This window comes from Helianthus annuus, chromosome 6, assembly GCF_002127325.2.
Source record: "Helianthus annuus cultivar XRQ/B chromosome 6, HanXRQr2.0-SUNRISE, whole genome shotgun sequence".
Classification (NCBI taxonomy): domain Eukaryota; kingdom Viridiplantae; phylum Streptophyta; class Magnoliopsida; order Asterales; family Asteraceae; genus Helianthus; species Helianthus annuus.
In genome coordinates, this window is record NC_035438.2 from 3,092,706 (window position 1) to 3,115,178 (window position 22,473).

General features: G+C 34.5%; 3 protein-coding genes across 6 annotated transcripts; all 3 read left to right on the forward strand.

Moving 5' to 3' along the window:
- The first annotated feature begins 342 nt into the window (after nt 1-342).
- On the forward strand, nt 343-12,053 carry LOC110864372 (protein unc-13 homolog). 4 transcript variants are annotated; one of them, XM_022113419.2, is made up of 25 exons: nt 343-645; nt 1,625-1,689; nt 1,869-2,130; nt 2,354-2,420; nt 2,557-2,707; nt 2,938-3,105; nt 3,451-3,540; nt 3,623-3,832; nt 3,949-4,050; nt 4,603-4,833; nt 5,877-6,002; nt 6,101-6,286; nt 6,376-6,531; nt 7,640-7,732; nt 7,835-7,906; nt 8,036-8,153; nt 8,309-8,481; nt 8,579-8,663; nt 8,785-8,916; nt 9,004-9,110; nt 9,251-9,328; nt 9,402-9,497; nt 10,469-10,564; nt 10,661-10,844; nt 11,804-12,053. In XM_022113419.2, exons 1-25 carry the CDS (start codon nt 495-497, stop codon nt 11,956-11,958), a joined length of 3,354 nt encoding a protein of 1,117 aa, XP_021969111.1. In that variant the 5' UTR covers nt 343-494; the 3' UTR covers nt 11,959-12,053. The 4 variants fall into 4 exon arrangements, with proteins under 4 accessions (XP_021969111.1, XP_021969110.1, XP_021969112.1 ...); XM_022113418.2 differs by having other exon boundaries at nt 353-648; XM_022113420.2 differs by having other exon boundaries at nt 353-534.
- Nucleotides 12,054-15,795: 3,742 nt separating this feature from the next.
- On the forward strand, nt 15,796-17,721 carry LOC110864371 (heat stress transcription factor B-2b). The gene is made up of 3 exons (XM_035974312.1): nt 15,796-15,918; nt 16,353-16,618; nt 16,988-17,721. Exons 2-3 carry the CDS (start codon nt 16,373-16,375, stop codon nt 17,513-17,515), a joined length of 774 nt encoding a protein of 257 aa, XP_035830205.1. The 5' UTR covers nt 15,796-15,918; nt 16,353-16,372; the 3' UTR covers nt 17,516-17,721.
- Nucleotides 17,722-19,340: 1,619 nt separating this feature from the next.
- On the forward strand, nt 19,341-20,632 carry LOC110864370. The gene has a single exon (XM_022113415.2). It carries the CDS (start codon nt 19,518-19,520, stop codon nt 20,376-20,378), a length of 861 nt encoding a protein of 286 aa, XP_021969107.1. The 5' UTR covers nt 19,341-19,517; the 3' UTR covers nt 20,379-20,632.
- The last annotated feature ends 1,841 nt before the right edge of the window (nt 20,633-22,473 follow it).

Below are 22,473 nucleotides of genomic sequence, written 5' to 3' on the forward strand. Positions count from 1 at the left end.
CTAAAATTCATTACATAGACCAAGACAATAGGTGTAAATTTCGTATTTTGTAATCATGTATTCCCTTGCTAGTTTTTAAATACAATCAGGTGTTTCCCTGTCTCGTTGCCCATGACGTTATAGCCTAGTAACATCTTGAATGTGAGACAAGACTTATATTTATTGGGTTTCATATGAATTGGGTTATAGACATTAATGCCTAGTGAAGATGGATATAATCAAATAATTTCACTGGTGTGACAACGACACTTAAGGATTCATCAATGATCCAAATTTATCGTTCAAAGAAAAGTATGATATTGATCCGGTCCGATTTTCAAAAGACTCATTATTGTATATGTTGGGGGTAAAAAGGGAAAGTAAAAAGCGTGCAAAAGGTCAAGGAATCCGGCTTTACGCCGTCTGCTATCTTCGCGCGTCTCCAATATCTTTCTTTCCTGCCTGCATCATTTGAACAACAAGATACATGTGAGCGGAGAATCCCAAATTACTCTATGGACTCTTCTCTGCTTCACCGTTACCGTCACGATCGCCGTAAGCTTCTCGATTTCATTCTATCCTCCGGTTTAATCCGATCATCTTCCACTTCCGATATCGATTTTGACTCTATCAGCGCTGATTACGTCATCGAATGCATACAATCCGGTGGTAATTTGTTAATTAGTTGTTAATTTTGTGCCTGTTTTGTTTTAGGTTTGATTTAATGCTAGTTTTGTTAGCTGAATTGAAGGCATGTTGATCATTGATTGTGTGACCTGATAGTTATGAGTTTCAACGTAGTTGACTCTTTTGTGATAAGGACTTGAAAGTGAAATTGGTAGGGTTTTTGTGTAGGATTTTTAGTATTTTATGTATTTGTGAAGTGTAGTATAGTTAGAATTTGAATCTGTATTGATTATGATTTGAAACTTGAAAGTATATATGCTTTTACAAAAAATTGAAAGTATATTATCCGGTTAGGGTTCAGTTAGAACTGTGAAGGTGAAGTGCTTTACTCTTTTGAATAGTTTCTTCGAGTATAATTAGTTCAAGACAATTTTTTTTTCTGTTTGTCATAGTTGTCAATAGGTAATAGCGGACCATAGTGACATGCTGTTGGCTACCTATATGCTGCGTAGCGATAGCGGCGAAATAGCGCCTGCTATTTTATGTTTAGCGATAAAGGCGTAGAAAAATAAAATAATAAAATAAAAAGTATATTTAACTCACCAGTTATTTATAAAAGTGCTAAAAGTACACTAAAATAGCTAAAGTGCGCTATCACTAATCATCTAAATAGATAAAAAAGTAAAAAGAATAAAAATTCGGCTATTTATCACCACAGGGTGTGTAGCGACCCTTCACCTATACGCTACGCTATTCGCTATAGTGGGGCTACCAGCTCTATTGACAACTATGGTTTCTGTAGCACTTTATACTATATCTTATGCAGTTTTTTGTTATGTAGTTTACTCTTTTTAAAGGTATGCTTACAGTTGACTCTTGAGTCTTAAAGAAGCAATCATTGACTCTTTTGTCATAAAATGTATGCTAGTTTAAGAACCAAGGGAGTTTTAAATGATTTGTTGTTCTACTATTGCTTTGACTGAACTTCCTAGAATTTTTTTAATTTTCTTGTGACTAGGTGGAGATCTTGATGTTTCTAAAGCTACCACGAAGCAAATTGATGAATCTATGTACCCTACAATGGTAAGGCTTTAATATATTGTTCTTGGTGTTGCAACGAGGTAGGTAGATCGGTTTTCAGTAGTGTTCTCTGTTTAGTATGTTGTATTGGTCTTGATGGTTGCTGGCTAAAATTTGTTGTTCTGGTTAACGACTTTAGCTGACCATCTTCGTGATAGTTTATTTGAGCCTTTTTTTTGCAGATACACTCCCAAGGGGGACACGCATTTTTTCTTTTGTCTGATCCAGACTCTGCTGGATCTCCACCTCAACATGCACCACCCTCAGTTGAGGACAGTTATGATAGACAACGCTCATCTATCCCTGTATTTTTTCCTAATGGCTCAGAAGCAACTGTTTCTGGGCATGATTTAGAAGTGAATCGTTCCTATGCAGTACCCTCAAGTTCAAAGTCTGCAAAGAAGACAGATGTACCTTCTTTGGGACTCCCAGCTTTAAGAACAGGTACTTTTGGGCTACTTTATCAATTGTATAACTAGATGCAGTGATGGGACTTACTGTTGTTGTTTAATTCTTTGATACTGTATGACGTTGTCTTCCTGCAATTTCTTCCTGTTTGCTCTGCTCTTGAAATAGCCTTCATATACATTATTAAAGCTATTTCAGTTTGTGAAATGTGAGGCCTTGTTTTTTGAGTGACTGATACATAGTTTTAGTAACTTTTAAGGATTATCGGATGATGACTTGCGGGAATCAGCCTATGAAGTACTGCTTTCATGCATTGCATTTTCTGGGTAATCTCTCTCTCCCTCTCTCAAACACATCAATCTCTAGTTAAACACGTTGTGGGTGTTAACTTCCCAATATGATGTTTACATGCGATCCTACTCTACTCATTCCTAATCTCTTTTTGTCAATTTCGGACAATAGGATTTCTATTCATTCTTCGGAGAACTCAAAGAAAGATAAGGGCTCTAGATTTCTGACTGGGTTAAAAAATAGGCGAGGTAAAAGACACCTCAGGTCCCATTCTGTTGAAAACCACTTTGAGCACATTGACAACATTCGAGTTCAGATGCAGGTTAGTAATTTCTTCATTTCTGAATCATCATAAGAAATAAAAGAGAGAAAATGAGATGAGGGAAAAGATAATCTAACACATATCAGAACGATGTTTGTGCATTGGCTCAAAACTCTTAACATGTACGAATGCAATTGTTTTTACCTTCTGGGTTAGTTACATCAAAATGTAACTTAATTTTATCTTTATGTCGTATGTAAGAAAATAAATAATTTGTCTCTTTTCACTAGATTTCAGAGGCAATGGATGAATGCATTAGGCAAAGGCTGATGCAGTTTTCCATGAGAAAATCTCATGTGCAATTTGATATTCCTCAAATCGTTATTGAGCTCTTAAGTGGCATACAACAGAATGATTTTTTGGTTGAACGGTCTTACACACAATGGAGGAAACGTCAGGTACGCTTAATGAATTAATTGGTTTATTGTTATTTAATTCCTTGAAGTTTGCGCTTTTGTTTGTAGTAGCTTAGCAGAAACCCATTTAATTTTTAGTCCCACCATTTTCATTGAATGGCCTCTTTAGTTTTCCGAAAAGAGTCTAGTGCTGACGCATAAAGCACAGGTTGACATTAATCAAGCATCATGCTATGTTTTTATCATAACACCTTGCCTGATGTATAGTTAAATTATTGGACATGAATTTAGCGACTGAATTTATCTGCATACTTGATTTGACTATAGGTGATTTTTTATTTTAATATCTTCGTTGTTGCTTTTAATTCTGAAAACAATTTCATATAGGCAAATGTTCTAGAAGAACTCTTCTCATCCGTCAATTATCATGAAATGCAAGAACTTGGCATTTTACTTGACAAGATTAGAAATCCAGAGGTCTGTTAATCTCTTATTTGGATATCTTTTGTTTAGAATAAACCCTATTGTGTTGTTTTTACTAGTTGTTTGTCACTTGTAGGAATGGAATGTTATTATGACTCCTGCTGAACGTGCTGAAGTCCTACAAGCTATTAGACAGGTGGCATCATCACTTTCCTCTAAGCGGGGAAGTTCTCATATTCAAGGTGGATCAAATTACTGGAGTGCTGGTTATCACTTAAATATAAGACTCTATGAGAGGTTACTGTTTGGAGTATTCGACATTTTGGATGAAGGCCAGCTCATTGAGGTATATATTACTATATTAGTGGAGTTATAATAAATCTTACGTCAATCACAGTAGTTGGTTTTTTTTTTGTTTTCTATACAACCGATTCTTGTTATTCATCATTTGATTTTAAATAGGAACATGCTGATTATTTAAAGCTTGTCAAATTGACTTGGGGTACATTAGGCATAACTCAGAAGATGCATGATGTTTTATATGGATGGGTGCTTTTCCAGCAGGTACTAACTCTAGGTAGAAACCATTTTCATCCCTGAGGTTTGGCCAGTTTTGCGACTTTCGTCCAAAGGTTTGTTTTTCCGCATCTAGATCCAAAAGGTTTGAAATCTTGCCATTTTCATCCGCGGCTCATTAACTCCATCCATTTTTCTCCGTTAAGTCAGGGGTATTTCCGTTTTTTTGTTAACTTAAAGGACAATTCGGTTTTTAAGGGGTATTCAGTTTTTTCGCATAAAGTGAAAAAGACCGGATTGCCCTTTAAGTTAACAAAAAAGTCGGAAATACCCATGACTTAACGGAGAAAAATGAATAGAGTCAATGAGCTGGATGAAAATGGCAAGATTTCAAACCTTTTGGATCCAGATGCGGAAAAATAAACCTTTGGACGGAAGTCGCGAAACTGGCCAAATCTTAGAGACGAAAATGGCGTTTTACCCTTTAAGAGACTATATATTTGAGTGAGAACTATACTTGCAGCTTATCTACATCTGGGAATACAATTCCTTACGGTGTAATTTTGCTTGTCAATTCTAATACCATTTATTTGCTCAAAGTTCATTGAGACAGGAGAACTTCAACTACTCGACCAGGCAAACCTTCAATTACAAAAAGTATTGTCTGGCAGCTTTAAAGAGGGAACCGAGGAACAATGTACAGACAGCCTAATGTGTACAGTTGCTGACAATGCTAGTGAAATCAGATTTAGCTTGGTGCAAGCAATATTTCGAGCAATAAGCCTCTGGTGTGATAGTAGACTTCATGATTATCACCTGCATTTCCGCGAGGTCGTTTTTCTGTTTCCTGATCAAGCTACTATTTTCACATTTTACTTTTCTGCAATTAGCTCTTTAGGTGATTAATAATCTATATCTATACTATATAATAAAAGAAAGTGTTGGAGGACACTTGTCATCATTCTAGGTCATCTATTATTTGGTTTTCCCGCCTTTCTTTCCTAATTAGTTATGGATGTTGATTATTTAATTATTGATAGTTATTAATATTATATTCATTAACAAATGAATTTAATATTAAATTAATTATGAGTTTTCTAAATAAACTTATTTTTAAGTCTCCAAATATTACCAAATTCAAAATTATGATCATTAAAATATTATAAAAATGAAGAATTATGATAATAGTTATTTTTTATGAGTGATTTCTATAAATTTTCAAATATTTAATGTGGTTGGATGGTTTGAATGGTGAAAATACGTCACATAATAAAAAAAATTACACACTATTAATAAAATCCAAATTTTAGTCCTTAATTTTTTATATGTATTAATATTTCTATCTGTTTATAAAATAAGTTAACTTAACTATGTTAAAATAATATTTAAGGAGGATGTACACGTAAGTTGAATTAACATTTATCAATTACATAAAATAAGTTTAGACACGTTTAAAAATTAACTTAATAGAATTTATAAATGTCACGTCAAACTTCATTTTTTAGAAGGCATATCTTGACGATTGTATGTGTTAAAAGATGACATTTTAATTTATTTAACACGTATAATACATAGTTTTATTCGGCTCGTGCAACACACAGGTTTTTTTAAAGCTATAATTTATTTTTATTACTAACTAAATAAGATTACATTTATTCAACCCGTGTATTACACGGGATTCTAACCTAATGTTCTATATTTCAATGTTTGTTCTTTATGTATACCCTGTTTGCTTGCGTTCCTCCAAATTAGAGACGTGACTGTTTCATGTGGCTATCCCACGTGAAGTTCTTTTTTTGTTTGAAGACTTTGCATATTGTTTCTGGTGTAAGTTATTGACGAATTATTCTCTTTTGTTTTTATCTCCTCTTCAGACGCCGGTTTTCTTCCAGAAGCTGGTTTTCATGGGCTTAACTGTTGCAACAGCTAGCTCTGGTACAGACAATGAAGTTAAGGTCAGGTTGTATGTTGAGAGATCTCTTAAAGCAGCATGCGTGCGGGTTAGTTTCTCGATAAACTACCCTTATACAATGTCTGAATTGTTTTCAGTTTTCAGTAGTGTCTTCTTAGTGATTGTTAAAAAATTGATGACCACCAGATAGAAGATACCATAAGTCTCATATCTAAAATGGAGGGAAAGCATCCATTGGCTTTGCTTGCAACTGAAGTAAGAGTGGTTGCTGAAAGAGAAATGTCTGTGTTCACGCCTGTTTTGTTCCAATGGTGTCCAGATGCAGGGGTCGTAGCCAGTGTACATTTGCACCAATATTATGGGAAAAAACTGGTTTGTCTTATACTCTTATGATCAAGTTGAATATTTTCTGTTTCTGTTCATGTCAATTTCCGACAGCCTTTATGATTTTTTTTTTGTAGAAACCATTTCTAGAAAATGTATCCCTTTCGGACGATGCTATATCAGTGCTTTCTGCAGCTCATAACTTGGAGCATTACTTGATTCAAGCTTTTAACTCTAAAGATGGAGAAAATGATGTTGGGTCATTTTTCATTCATGAAATTGATTTCTACCAGGTTAGTATATTGCAGAACTTTAACGCTTTGGAACAAGGGCTGCTCTTGAGCTAGCTACTTCAAATATTTGCAGAAAACTAGTTTAGAGATTTCAATACACACCAACAAATATTGATCAAATTAGCCCCGTCGTCGAAACGGTCAGATTTGATTTCCCATGGTTTTAAAATGCGCGCATAATGCGTGATGCGCCCGATGCGCTAATGAGAGCGCATCGCAACAGCTGATGCGAGGCGTTTACGTGATGCGAGAATATTGCGCGCATTTCGCATAATGTGCTCATCGCATAATGCGCTCTGATGCACGCAACATTGTTTCTTATGCTTTTTTTCCAGATTTTATGAACTGTGTTCGGTTTTTTCCATAATTAACATCTTAGTATGCTTGATTTGAACCAAAAAACACAACTCTTACCTTCTAATTACGTCAGTTGTTTTACTTTAAGTATGTTTTTATAAGTTTTTATGTATAAATAATCTTTAACTATTTTTTTTTATAAAGAACGCATCACATACGTGATGCGCTCGCATCGTGCATCAGATTTTTGGACTAAACGCATCGGAGCGCATCACGCAATTTAAAACCAAGAATATGATCTATGTAAACAAACAATTAATAATGTTTTTGTGATTGTAGTTTAGAAATGGGTTCTACATTAAGCTGCAGCAATAATCATTTTTTTTTAAACAGAACTTAAAACATCCATGTTAAATTTTTGTATATAAAAGTTGAATATAAAAAGTTGGGTGGGCATTCTTTTGGAAATAGTGTCAGATTGAAGACAGTAATTTAATTTTGTACTGTGAGTTTGCTTTGCAATCTTTGTTACGTAAGTATGGTACCGGAAGCATATGCGCTGAACTTATGAGTTATGACAAAGGAGCAAGGTGATCCAGTAACATCATTAAGTTCAATTAACCTGCTGGAATTAAGAGATTTATATGTGCAGCTAAAGATATTAGTTTGTTGAAACGTAGATACATGTTATATAGTAATCTCACAGCATTAATTTTTTTTACAATTTGGGTATACTGTATATATAAACCATTAGGTTTCGCTGTGATAAAGTTTATGACCGATATCTTTCTTTCATCCTGAATTCATGCAGATTCATAATATAAGCCGACCAATCATTCTCGATTGGCTGATCTCACAGCATGAACGCATAATAGAGTGGACGGGACGTACTTTCCACCTTGAGGTGAGGTTTCCGAATGAACAAGCCCAATTATTTAGTATGTGTAAACACATTTATATGTGCTATCACGATGTCACTAATACACATATATTATTTATGCTACAGGTCTGGGAACCTTTATCAAATCAGCAGAAGCAAGCAGCTTCAGTTGTGGAAGTTTTTAGGATTGTAGAGGAGGTAGGAAGAATCATGAAAAACTAAACAAATTACACTAGATTCTGTTCTCTTTTCTCGAGTCGTGTTTTCATTGATCAATTTCACACGATGTCATGTACTTGATTCTCTTGTGTGGTCTTGGCTTTGCAGACAGTGGACCAATTATTCGGGTTGAGTCTTCCAATGGACATCGCACACTTGCAAGCGTTACTTTCAATAATTTTTCATGCCCTAGATGGCTATTTGCAAAATCTGGTTAGCCAGTTAGGTACCACACATCTTTATGCCAGAATTCATATTCTAATAATCTTACTTGTCGCTTCTCATTGCTCATTTTTAGGTTAATAGTTGATCATGCATGTAAATTTGTGATGGATTGGTTGCCAATCTAAGTTATTATATACTATTCTTACATGAATACAGTCGACAAAAAACACTTATATCCTGCCGCTCCCCCTTTGACCCGTTACAAGGAGACAATGTTCCCGATAGTCAAGAAACAAGTGCTTGATAGCGTTATTCTCGATGAAGAAGTGGATGAGAAGCTAAAAGGGTTGACAGCTGTCAAACTTTGTGTCAGATTAAATACCCTTGAAGTGAGTCCCACTTTTCTTGAACATAACATTTACGATGATATTATAGTCGAGTATTTGATGATCTTCAGTTTTGAGATCTTATTGTTATGATATGCAGTATATGCAGAAGCAAATTGACGTACTAGAAGACGGAATTAAAAAATCATGGGCATCTACTATGGTATCTGGAAACAGTAGAGACTGTAAGTTCTGTTCAATGTGGATGTGAAAGTTTTTATTATACACACAATTTCTGATCGTTGACGTAAAGTTTTCTAAAGCAATGTACACAGTTCTAACCTTATTCTGTTCGATTCTATCCAGCTAAATTGTCTATGGGAACTACCGATTTTATGCATGAAGATAGTGAAGCAGTTGATGAACTATTTGTAGCCACTTTTGACACCATCAGGGATTCAATAGCCGATGCTATCAGAAAAATTTGTGAACTAGTTGGTAAGTTGATGAGCTCAGCACATTCTTTGAGTTTTGGAAAAAATTTACATGTTTTCATATCATTCAAGGAGTTTGTTGAACTTGTAGGAACAAGAGTTGTCTTCTGGGATTTAAGAGATTCTTTTCTTTCCCGTTTATATCATGGTAGCGTTGAAGGAGCTCGGTTGGAGAATTTCTATCCACAAATTGATAGTGTAAGTGTCTTTCTTTATATATATGTACATGTCTCTGTGTTGTATCGTGTATGCATATGCCTGTTTCTTTATTTAAATAAAATTACCTCTCCATGCTTTTCACGGTTCTCAAAATATCAAATATGATGAGTATTCTGCAGGTCCTCAACCAAGTATGTGGTCTAATTGACGATACACTTAGAGACAGGGTGGTGGCTAGTATATGTAGGGCTGCGCTGGTATGATATATATATTTTTTTACATGAGCGTCTTTTTTTTTTCAGACTCTGATATAATATATTCATTCTATAGGAAGGTTATGTATGGGTACTACTGGACGGAGGTCCTTCTTGCGCATTTTCTGATTCAGATATCACCATGATGGAAGAAGACCTTAATATGTTAAAGGTACAGTGCTGATTGTGTGTTTTTATTACATCTATGTATTTTAGATAAGTGATCTGCACCAAAAAGAAATGAACTTTACGCTTTTTTTTCCGATTTTAACAACCAACTTGAAGTTAATCGCAAATGGAAACCAACTTTCATTTCGTACCGCTTACCAGTTTTAGCAACAGATTGTAGCAACAAATCATGTTTAACCGATAGCAAGTCAATTTTCGAACACTTCAAAAACATTTGTCGAGGTGGCATTTTATTTGTTTTTTTAGTGCATATGCATGCCCTACATGGCATCTGATTTGACATTTAACAATTATTTTATAAATAAGAGTAAATTGCCAAAAACGTCCCCGAGGTTTGGGCATGTTTGCCATTTTCATCCAAAACAACTTTTTGTACCATATAGTCCTTCATTTTTGGGCTTCTTGCCATTTTCATCCAAACGTCTGACTTTTTTTTGCCAAAATCGTCCCTGAGATTTGGGATTTTTTGCCATTTTCATCCAAATGTTTGATAGAAAAAATAAAGCAAATTAAATGTTTGGATGAAAATGGCAAAAAATCCCAAAAGTGAAGGACTATATTGTACAAAAAAGTTGTTTTGGATAAAAATGGCAAACATGCCCAAACCTCGGGGACGATTTTGGCAATTTACTCTATAAATGAATTTGTTTTTTAACTTTGTTTAAAAACTTAAGTGTTTCTATAATTAAAATGGGGTTGCTTGTTAATATCAGTAATAACTTGTAAATTGATTTGTATTTTGTTCCTAATACGAAGTTGGTTGCTAAAATCAAAGATAATGTATAACGTTCGTCCTAAATGTGCAAATTGCCTTCATATAAACTTTATAAAGCTCAGCTCTGTATTTCATTTTTTTTTTCAACACTATCAATTCATTTAATATTTGTGCATTTTTCATCCAACTGAATAAAGATTGATTTATGCGTACACGAATAATACTACTTTTGGATCCAGGATCTTTTTGTTGCTGATGGAGAAGGTCTTCCTCGTTCTCTAGTGGAAACCGAATCAAAATTTGCCCATCAAGTTTTGAGCCTTTTCTCTCTAGATGTATGCATCTTTCACATTTCTTTTCTTACCGAATCAAATCATTTTAATCGTAAAAAAAGATAGTTACATGCACTCTCGGCCGTGTCCCTTGTGCAGGCTGAATCAGTGATCCATATGTTGATGATGGCAAGTGAAAACATGTCCACCGGATTTGGATCTGGAATTCTCGGACAGAGATCTTTAGAGGATGCTAACACGTTAGTACGCGTATTATGTCATATGAAGGATAAAGAAGCTTCCAGATTTTTAAAACTGCATTATCACCTGCCTCCATCTTCAGGTGAATTCTCGGTTCCGTAACTTTTAGTTTCATGTTTTTATTTGCCATAAGTAAAATTTATATATCTAGGTTTTAGCTATTTGCATCTAAAATCGACAAATGTCATCCAAATAGCCAGTAGGGCTGCAAACAAACCGAACAAACACGAACAAGACCTTGTTCGTGCTGTTTGTTAAGAAATATATGTGTTCACGAACTGTTCATGAACACTTACCGATCGACATTTATGTTCGTGTTCGTTTGTTAACTGTAGGTAACGAACGAAAACGAACATTGACGAAGAAAAATGAACACAAATGGAAACAAACGAACACAAACAAGCGTTCGTGAACAGAATATATAATATAGTGGCACTTATTAAATATTTCATTTGTCGGAATTAAATAAATTATAAAAACTAAAAACACTAATGAGCTATCGAACACAATCGAACATAAACGGACATGTTACCGAACGTTCACGAACATAGGTGAACGAATGCGGTCTCTGTTCATGTTCACTCAAATAACTAAACGAACAAATTTTCTTGTTTGTGTTCGTTTGTTTAATAAACGAATGAACACAAACGAACTTCCTGCCGCACGATTCACGAACTGTTAGTTGAACGTTCGCAGCCCTAAAATAGATTGCTTGTGAGTGTTTAACCTTTTGGATTAACATTATTTAAATTTACCAAGGAATGAAAATTCTGGTGGTTAGAGGTAGCAATTTCAACCCATATACATATCAACGGTTGATTCATGTTATCTTTTATTTCCAACGACAAAACTTTAGCTGTAAGACAAAAGAATCCATCTAAAAGAAGGAAGGGGGTCAAGTGGGTTGAAAGTGATCCGAAGTGTAGCATGAATATTTAACCGGCCCTACTTACTGGAAGGGGGTCAAGTGTCTTTGAAACTTTATTTTTGCAATATGGTATACGAGATTTAAGTTTTTTACATATTAATTTTGACGTGCAGATTATGTTGATTCTCCATCCAACGAGTCAACTCCAAAAGCAGCCATGGGAGCCGAGTTTTTAAGAAGCGCATCAGTCAGATGGGGAGAGAAAGGTAATACTAGCTTTAGACTGTTAAAGAAGAGATTTCAAGGAGGTTCGTTTAGATGGAGCTAGATTTTTCAATATTATATAAATTTATACACCGAACTGTCTGCTGCTTCAGGATATTAGTTCATATTGGTAGTATCATATTCATTTAGTTTATGTTGTGTTTGATCTTCATTGCTCTCAAAATGTTATCCAATGAAATAAACATTGATATGCAAAAAAAAAAAAAAAATCACTTTGGTTCGGACTTTGGACTAGACCTGTCGATGGTTTAGATATCCATCACTCATGATCTAACTAAATGAGCCTAGGTTTGACCCATTGGCTAGTGGATTTTAATCTAAATGGGTCGAATCCTGCCCCGTGTCACTCTTTCTTCGTTGACCATCGTATGCATACGATAACAACGAAGCTGAACGGCTGCTGCGCTTGCAGCCAAGTCCAATGGCGGCAGACACTTGGAACCTTCATTTTGTTAACAGAAGAGTATTTGTATTATTATGTTCCTTTTGTTGTGGTCGATATTGAGATGCACATATGCATATAAATGGTTCTGGTTTTGTTTTATTTTTTTATACGAATAATGTTCGTGTTTGGATATGTTGTCTAGTTAAACTATTTTTACGCTAATGCACATGTTAATATGTGATTTGGTGTTCATGTTTCTAACTGTGTCAATGGACTAGGTTTCACTACATGAATACATGCATATATGTCTTATCATTGTGTTTTGAGTTGTTTTGTAAAATAAATATTCTATGTACATTTGTGTAATAGTAGATATAATTCTATTAGGCAATTTGCTTGATATTTTCATAACCTAAAGGCCTTTTATGGGCTACAAAAAGGGAACTAATAGAGTAAAATGACCTATTATCCTACTTGTTTAGAGTGTGTTGTTTTGTATAACATTTCATATAACTACTTCAAGTCGAACATCAATTGTTCAAAGTTCCGTCATAAGTTTCACTACCATTTCGTCAATGGACTTATTATAGAGTTTTTTTTTTTTATCCCTACATAATGCTGTTTGGGCCTATCTTTAAAGACGCTTAACCGACTCAGGGGCTGTTTGGCCCAGTCAGATCTGACCAAATAAGCTCTCATTTCTCCTCTGGCCCAGTCAGATATCAACCAATGTCTGACCGAATCAGACCTAACTTGACCTAACTTTAATCATTCAGATGCTTTTTTTTTTTTTTGAACCAAACAGTCTCAATGAACAAACATCTGACCGAATCAGACCCTTTCCCTCTTAATGGTTAAGTTCAGATCCAAACAAACAGCCCCTCAGACTGATAAAAACCCCAGCCCAATGTTGCCCTCTCACTAGGGATGAGCATTTGGTACCGGGTATTGGTACCGAACCGGGTATATTCGGTACCGATACCGGCACCCATTTTCCTCGTTTTTTGGTACCGGTTCCGTAAACGTTTTCACTAATCAAATTCAACACTAGCATAGAAAACGTACTTAATTCGATATTCTTATTTTTTTTTTCAATCAAATTCAACACTAGCATAGAAAACATACTTAATTCGATATTCTTATTTTTTCAAAGAAAAGTTGTCATAGTTCAACGTACTTAATTCTGGTTGTACCGATTGAGCAATGCGGTATACCCGGTTAAACTGTTTCTGAGCCAAATCCGGTTTGATATAAACCGGATTTTAAAGCATAAATCGTACGAGCTCTTAAGGTTATATTTTTTCTGAATGACAAATGGGATATATTATCACAAGACAGCAGCAACCCAGAAAGAAGCTGGGAAGCCAAAAAATACAAAGTCAAGAAAGCTTAAAGACAATAATATACATCAGAGCCAGCATAAAACATTTATACTAAGCCTTCTTCACTCGTCCCATGACGGCACCTGGATTCTCGATCTATGATTTAACCATGAAAGAGTTATTTGTTTGATCTCCTCCGTTGTTCTTCTAATCTCGCACGTTATACCTCTAAATATTTTCTCATTTCTTGCTTGCCAACGTGCATAGGCATATTGCGTTTGCCACTGTTCTTTTGATTTTGGAGGCTTGCATATGTTAAGGTTATATAGTTTTCTTATATTTAAATACCCTTTATATCTTCTGTTATTGAAATTTAAATACCCTTTATTTATATTCTTCTGTTATTGTCGTTTACTATCTGCATTATCAAAACTGGAACCAACGTTAAGCATAAAGAATATCGTTGTTTTTATCAGTTAAAAACCACCACTAATAAATTAAGAGTGTAATATCTCATCATAATTGTTAGATATAAATTTATAGTTAATGTAGTATTAAAGCAGAAATATCATGTAAAAGAAGTGTGTAGCATAAAAAGAAATGATAAGATTCTTCAAAATATACACCACACGTGTTATACTTTTAAAACTAATACAATTAAAGCAAAATAAGTATGTTTCGTCTCCTAACTCTTTTCTAACACTATTTTCAAGATATAAGAAATTTAGGACCGAATATTAGTAGTATACCGAATCCTACCGTACTTTTACCCATCAAACATATACGGTATGGTATTTGTTTTTGAATTTATCTCAATTTCACTATCACTATTATGTGGTACAGTATCGGTTTGAAACTTTTAACGGCACTATACTATGTTGATACTGAGATCATATACGATAAAATATTCAGTTTGGTTTTAGCTAAATTACAATATCTGTATTATGTGGTACGATTACCAGTACGATTCTCATCCCTACTACTTCCAACCCAAAAAGTCTTTTTCAAATTAGAAGAAAGTGATTCTGTTCTAGAGCAAAAAAATGGTATTAGCATACAATTAACCGATAAAATTTTGTGGCAACTTGTTATCATAAGGAATCCTTATTTATTCCTTCCTGATATAAAACTATGTAATCATTTAATCATATTACAAAAAAAAAAAAAAAAAAACAACAATTAGTTGTATCTAAATAAAAAATCACCGGAAAAAACCCACTTGTGGGAATCAAATTCAGGACCTAATGGTCTTTAAGCCTTATATCATCCACAAGATGCAAGATGTAAGATGCCACTAGGCTATAATGTCATGGACAACAAAATATTTAATTTGATTACAGTATTATAATCTAGTTATACTATATATTAATTTATATCATTAGTGCAGTAAACAAAAAGTTCTTACTTTTAGGTTTAATTACCAACATGCCATTATAATAGAATTTTCATTTACACCTCTAATTTATAATAAGCTTATCATACAACCCCTCTACTTTAGTAATAACATGTTTAGACTCTTAATTTTTAATAATTGTTTTTCATTTTTAACCCTTACACTTTGGTACAATCACTATTTTACCCTCAACTTTATTTTTTCTCTCTACAATTTATTGTAATTACTATTTAGACCCTATTTTTTTAGTTTTTTTTTGCCTTTTACTTATTTATTGTCCTTTCTTTTTAGTTTTTTTTAAGGTAAAGTCTTTCTAACTTTCGTATGTATCGTCATAAATAGGTTATTTTGTTCACGTTTCGAACCTGACTCAAGTATTTTTTTTATGGTTATAACAAGTGTCGATACCATTATAGACTGAACCGATAACTTTTTGTGGCACTCAAATATACCGTCGTGAAGTGGTTTCTTACCTTTACGTAAAATGTCCATTCGCGATTTTTTTTATCTATGGTTTGAACCCGCCGCAAAACGCGGGTACTAACCCCCTAGTAATATTTAAACTAGTAATAAGAATATTTATCTGTTAAAAAATGATATCAAGACAAATTTCATTAAGTTACGATAATATAATAATATATTTAAGAAGAAAACACACTAATAAAAAAAATAATTACACAATATTTCCATAATATAATAATAGCCTTTTCTAGATTTTTGTATCACACTTTTTTCTCTGTGGACCAGATATGTTTTTCTTTAAATATCCTTCTCGAACCCACGACCAGCCGGCAACCATTATTTCTTTACTCCCCACCAAGAATCTTCTGGAAATCACTCCATTCTTCCACCGTGTCCCCACCTCTCCGGCCATTTTCCGGCCACTTTTGCTTTCATAGTTCAGGTAATTCAACTGATTATATTTATATGTACAACTTATTATTTAGTATTAAACTATATTCGGGTTCATGTACCTGACAAGATTTTCCAGGTTAGTTTGAAGCAATGTTTTAAAATCCGATTTTTATACCGTACCGGATTGGGTTCAGATACGGTTAACCGGGTGTGTTTGGTGGTTTAACTGAGTGTACCGGGCAGTTTAACTGGTTTTACCAGATAGTACTACCTTGAAATAAACTGTTTTAGTTACGTTTGTAAATTATGTTTTATTTTGTGTTTGATGGTTATTAATTTTGGATACTGGACGGGTATAAAACTAGTTTAAATAGAAAGATTAAAAAACTTTACAAATATTTAATAATAAAATGTGAGGTTGCTTTAAATTTAATGGTGGAAATTGAAAATAATTTGATTTTATTTTATTGTTTATTATGTGTAGTGATTTGCAAAAGGATCAATGGCGACTTCACCGGTGGAGAAAACCGGTGAAATGACCGGAGAGACTAGTAGAACTATTCCGACGCCGTTTTTGACTAAAACATACCAGCTTGTTGACGATCCGGCATCCGACGATATGATTTCGTGGAACGAGAATGGAACAGCGTTCGTTGTTTGGCGACCGGCCGAATTCGCTCGAGATCTGCTTCCGAAATACTTTAAACACAATAATTTCTCGAGCTTCATTCGACAACTAAACACATATGTGAGTAGTGTATTATCAGATTAGAGTTTATCAGTATCCGCCCACACGCTCATTTATTGTGATCTCTGTAATAATACAGGGATCACAATGATATCTGAGCTGGTGGGTCCATACTAATAAACTCTAGTCTGATAGTACAGTCCAATAGTAGGGATTGTACAGTCCAATAGTAAGGACTGATTAGAGTTTATTTCTGTGTCCGCACGCTCATTTATTGTGATCTCTGTAATAATACAGAGATCACAATGATATCTGAGCTGGTGGGTCCATAGTAATAAATTCTAGTCTGATAGCATAGTCCAATACGGAAGAAAAATTAGATCAGTTCCGTTTAGAGTTAGTTTTCCTAATGCTTGCTTTTGAATGCAGGGGTTTAGGAAGATAGTATCTGATCGTTGGGAATTCGCGAATGATTACTTTCGTAAAGGTGAAAAATCGCTTCTACGAGAGATTCACCGTAGGAAAATATCTATTGCTCCGGCTACACAACCTACGTCCGCGGTAGCAACTGCGATCCCCTTAGTGACTATGCCGATTACCACATCTTCTCCAGGAAATTCAAGTGAAGAACTAGGCGGATCATCAAATTCATCACCGATTGCTACGATGATCAATGGCCAAACGTGTACCTCAAGGACGCATCTTCTGGAGGAAAACGAACGATTGAAGGAACAAAATTCTAGTTTGAGATGTGAACTTGATCATCTAAGAAGTATGTGTTGCAATGTTGTTACTATGATGTCGAATTTCATTGTAGGACCACCAGAGATTGAATCGTCGGAGAAGGTGGTTGAAGGTAGTGCTAGTGATCCGATGGTGGAAGATAAGATGTGTCCGCGGTTATTTGGGGTGTCGATTGGCGCAAAACGTGTGAGGAGTACTACGCAACAAACCTAATGTAAATTTAGTATTTAGTTGTACTGATTTCTATTCTTAATGTAAAAGTCTCAAAAACACGAAAGGAAGTGTTGACATCAATAGAGGAGACGGAAAATATCGTTGGTGCGAGGGGCCGGATGTTACAAAAATGTTTCAGTTGCAAGAAGTTACATCAATGCCTTTATATAAATGGAATGTATATTTAAGAATTTATTTATAAAAAAGATCCATCTTTTATAATTGGTTATATTACACATGAAAAGTAAAAACTTTGATTCAAAAATTGAGGTCTGACCAATCTTTTAAAAACCGGTTCAAACTGCCTAGTAATACCAGTTGAATCATCCGGTAGAACTGGTTAAACCCCCATCCGGTTGAACCACCTGATATACCCGGTTAAACCGTACCTGAGCATAATTTTGTACGGTATAGAAACCGGATTTTAAAACATTGGGTGTAACATATGGTGATGATAGTGGTTTAGTTGGTAAAGAATGTTGCGGTGTTCAGTTTAAATTTTCCGAAAAAACATCAATAACAATTATAACACTTTATAGCTTTTTTTTTATTATTATAGTACGTAATTTTATAACTTTTTAGACGCTTTGGTAAATAGGAATTCAAGGATGACTAAACTTACCAATACATATCTTATTGTCATCCTAGATAGAATCTACACGAATATTCACACATAGCGAGTCTCGACACATTTTTATTTCCGTATGTTATATGTTTCAACACAGGGCGTTATTGCCAAATTTATCTATCTTGTTTGTTTATTCAATTTATTCTTTTGGATCTTGTATATCATACTTTTCCTAAAGTAGTTGTTTTCAACTTGTATTCTAATTTGTCGGCCACATGTTATTTAAATGTGACTCACCATTCTAAAAGTCAATAAGTTGGTTTAAGCCAAGTAGCCAACTAGCGTCTGCTTCTCGTAACAGCCAATAGTCCCATTGTGTTCGTTTCTCGCATAAAATGTTCTTGAGTCTCAACAAACAATAGGTGGTAGCGGTGCAAAAAAAAATTCAGATACATTCTTACAAACTTTAAAAATTTAATATGTATTCAAGTAAAACTAAACATATCATATATATTTTTATAAATATCAAATATACTCAGTTTATTAAAAACAATCTAATAAATGATCATTTTACCATTATTTTTTTTAACTTCAAATTTTCATATATGCTCATCTTTTAACTTCATATTTTTATATAACACATTTTAGCTTAAATTTATTTTTACCCATTTTTTATTTTTTTAAATTTTTACCCATAAACAATAATATACTGCATATGTAATATTTAAGCTAAATAAATTATGCTAGAAATGAGTGAATGTATCTTAGGGTAAATTACAATTTCCGTCCTTTATGTTTGTATCGAATTGCAATGGATAACCTTTAACTTCAATAATTACAATCACAATCCTTTATTTAGAAAACCCGTTACACTATACGTCCTTTGACCCTAACAAGGTTAAAATTTTCAGTTAAGTATGTCATGTTCCTTGCACATGAGGGTAGAATGGTAATTTTACTTATTTATCTAAAATAAATTAAACAGACCAGTTAAAAAAAGTGAAATTTCCAAAAAAAAAAAAAACAAAAAAAGCCGGTTAATTAATTGAGCCGGTTAAAGTAAGTAATCAGACCAGTTAAAAAAAGTGAAATTAATCGATATAACCGGTTAACCGAATAGATTATTGAAATTAGCCGGTTATATATGCTAGTGTCAGTTTTGTCAGTACTTGATTATTGGGCTAAACTAACTGAGCCTACAGTCTCTGAGTTAATATTGGTTCAAAAAAGAAAAAACAACTAAACTCATAGGCCCATTTATGTAAGTAGTCCATATAGCAAAAGCCCAATATCCAGAACTCAGATGTCAAAACTAAACAGCCCATTGTCAGTTTCAGAGGGAAACAAACTTTTTTTTTTATTTTAATTTTTATTTTGCAACAGATTAAACATCAAAGCTGAAGAACAATTAGGGTTTTGTAACCGCTCACAACGATGAAGACGAAGAAGAAGAAAATCAAAGCTTCATCTTCACAATCTCATCATACCGATTCAGAACCATCGGATCTTAAACTCCACACGGCGGCCGTTAAAATCGCCGTCGCACAGATCTGTAAATCCGTCGGATACAAAGCCGCTCAAACGTCAGCACTCGAAACCCTAACGGCCGTCACCGTTAACTACCTTATGTCACTAGCGAAGTCCGCCGCTACCTTCGCTAGTTCCACCGGCCGTACAGAGTGTAACCTCTATGACGTCATCCGTGCACTTGAAGACCTCCATGCTGACATCGGATTCACCGGAAACTCAGATCTGAAAAAACGGTTATGTTTACTCTCCGATTCATCGATTCTTCGTGACATGATGAAATTCGTGTATTTGAGTCGCGAAATTCCGTTTGCAAAACCGTTGCCTCGCCGCCGGTATACAGTCCCGGCGAATTCGCCGTATTTTGGTGCCGAGAGTGTGAAATGGAAGCATATTCCGAGATGGCTGCCGGAGTTTCCTAAAGTTGTTGACGGTGGAGGAACAACAGTTGCTCCGGCAGCTAGTGGAGATGAAACTGGATGTGAGAAGAAGTTTGTTACGAAGGAATTTGATCGGAAAGTTGATAAGTTGCCGGAGAAAAGGAAGAAGGTGAGTTTTAGAATCGGTTGTGGTGGCAGAAGGGTAATTAAGATGAAATCTGGGGGTGATTTGAGAAGTGGGATGTGTAAAAGGGGGAAAAGAGTTTTATGTGAAATTTATGAAGATACTGATGATGAAAAGATTGTAAATGATAGTTGTAGTGGTAATGATGAAGTTAAAGTTATACAATATACGAGGAGGAAGAAGAAGAAGAAATTACAAGAATGAATACTTTTGAGTTATTATTTGAGAAATTCATGGGATTTGAGGTTTTGGGTTTTGAATGTGTTGTTAAACGTGTTAAATACTTTTGAGTTATGTTTGAAGACCGTATAACAGTCATGGATGAATGGTTTTTAAGAAGTTTGTGTAGGGTTGGGAGTCTTAGAGGTCTCGCGTTCAATCCCGGTTGTGACATGCAATTCCATGTATTTTTTTATAGTTTACATTATTTAAGGATATTAATAAAAAAATATTATGTCTTTCTGTTTTTTTATGATTGATGAAATGAATAGTTGCTTAGAAATAAAACTGTATTATTCATAAGTTAATATATAAATAAATAAAAGAGTAAATTACTTTTTGAATACCTGTGTTTTAGTGGTTTAAACACTTGAGTTCAAAATAAAAAAGTTTAACATAATGAGACTCTAACCGTTCATTTTATAACGTTTTAAGTCTAATTTTGTTCATTTTTAACGTTTTGAGTCCATTTTTGTTTAAAAAAATTGGACTTAAAGGTTAAAAAATGGTCTCAAAAGGATTTAAAAGGTTATAAAAAATGCTTCTAGAGACTCAAGGCATTAAACATTTTGATTTTGAATTCAAATGGTTAAAACTAGTAAAACAAAATGACTCAAAAAGTAATTTACTCTAAATAAAAAGAGTAAACAAAGGTTGATGTTCTATAAAACATTATAAATAGGATTTAAACCAAATTTTCAAGTACGAGTGATGTAAAGACTTTTGATATATATTTTTCTTATACAACAACAAAACTCTTACTTGCCATTCAGTTATTTGAGGCTTATGGACGGTAGTAATATCAGTGGGATTAATAATTGAAAGCCGGTAATTGATTACTTTGAATCGTGGCTAGCCTTATGGAAAGCTTCAACTATGTCGATTGGTGGGCGACTCACTTTGCCAATATTTGTGTTGGATCATGGGTGGTTTAACCACATTATTTTTTGGCTTTGTAAAGCCCCATCTAAACTCAATGATACTTTGGAGACCATGCGATGGAAATCCTTTTAGGGTGAGAATTATGAAAAAGACAAATTGTGTTAGGTGGCTTGGGAACGAGTTGTAACTCCATAATTAAAGGAGGTTTCGGTCTTGATTCTTTGAAGGACAAAAGTATAGTGTTCAACTGTTCAAGATGGTGGTTAAAGATAAAAGAACAAAGTGTATCGCATAATTTAATAGTAGGGAGCAAGGGCGAATCTAGTATGTAAAGATTGGGTTCCTAGAAACTCACTCGGTTTGGAATTATTAGTAACAACCTATATGTTCGGTAATATGAAATTAAAGTATATATCAAAAGGAACTCGTTGGAAAAAAAATTCTTTGATTTGCCACTGTATGGAAGGTTATTGATTGAAAACAAGGTTTTGGTTGGGTGCTCCTCCTCATAACATGTGGAACATTTAAGGAATGCACGATCATGGGTTGCTAGCTCTAATTGGCATTCGAGATGGATGCATGATCCAACTGAGCCCAAGGAGGCACCACAACTGAACGATTTGCATGCACATCCTAAATAAGATTTAGATCAAAGGGGCACAAAATTGTTGGTTGTGGCTCAGAGATATAAGTGGCTTTTTCACAGTGAAATCGGTTAGAAAAGCTTCGAAATCCAACAGGTTTGAGCAATACTGCCAAATTTGATTGGAACAAATGGATTCCTTTAAAGTCGATACTTTCGGTTGGTGAGCGAAGAACTCTTTCATGTGCGATCTACGTGGAGATGGCCCAGAAACCATGGAACACTTAATAACCTGGCGTCGATACTCGATACTTAGCTAATGTGTAAATATTGACATGTTTGATTAAATGTTTGAAAGAAATGTGAAAAATCAAAACTGGATTAGAAAATAGTTAAGGGTGGAGGGTATAGTCAACTCCCCATTTTACACTCAATCACTAGGTATGGTCACACACCCCTCAATTAAAAAAAAAAAAAAAACTTGATTGGTCTCTCCTCTCCTCTCAATCACATCGGTGAACAATCACCGATTTTTGTTCACTCTCTCCAACTCAAACACCCAACTCAATCAAGGGGGGTGGTCACCGATCGGTGACTCCCACTCAAACACCCAAC

What these genes read in the sequence shown, in the direction of transcription:
- LOC110864372 (XM_022113418.2), top strand. Translation starts at nt 495, where the DNA reads ATGGACTCTTCTCTGCTTCACCGTTACCGTCACGATCGCCGTAAGCTT. An exon ending in ACTCCCAGCTTTAAGAACAG is followed by an intron (nt 2,131 to 2,353) that starts GTACTTTTGGGC and finishes GTAACTTTTAAG; the next exon opens with GATTATCGGATGATGACTTG. An exon ending in AATATTATGGGAAAAAACTG is followed by an intron (nt 6,287 to 6,375) that starts GTTTGTCTTATA and finishes TTTTTTTTGTAG; the next exon opens with AAACCATTTCTAGAAAATGT.
- LOC110864371 (XM_035974312.1), top strand. Translation starts at nt 16,373, where the DNA reads ATGGCGACTTCACCGGTGGAGAAAACCGGTGAAATGACCGGAGAGACT. An exon ending in TTCGACAACTAAACACATAT is followed by an intron (nt 16,619 to 16,987) that starts GTGAGTAGTGTA and finishes TTTTGAATGCAG; the next exon opens with GGGTTTAGGAAGATAGTATC.
- LOC110864370 (XM_022113415.2), top strand. Translation starts at nt 19,518, where the DNA reads ATGAAGACGAAGAAGAAGAAAATCAAAGCTTCATCTTCACAATCTCAT.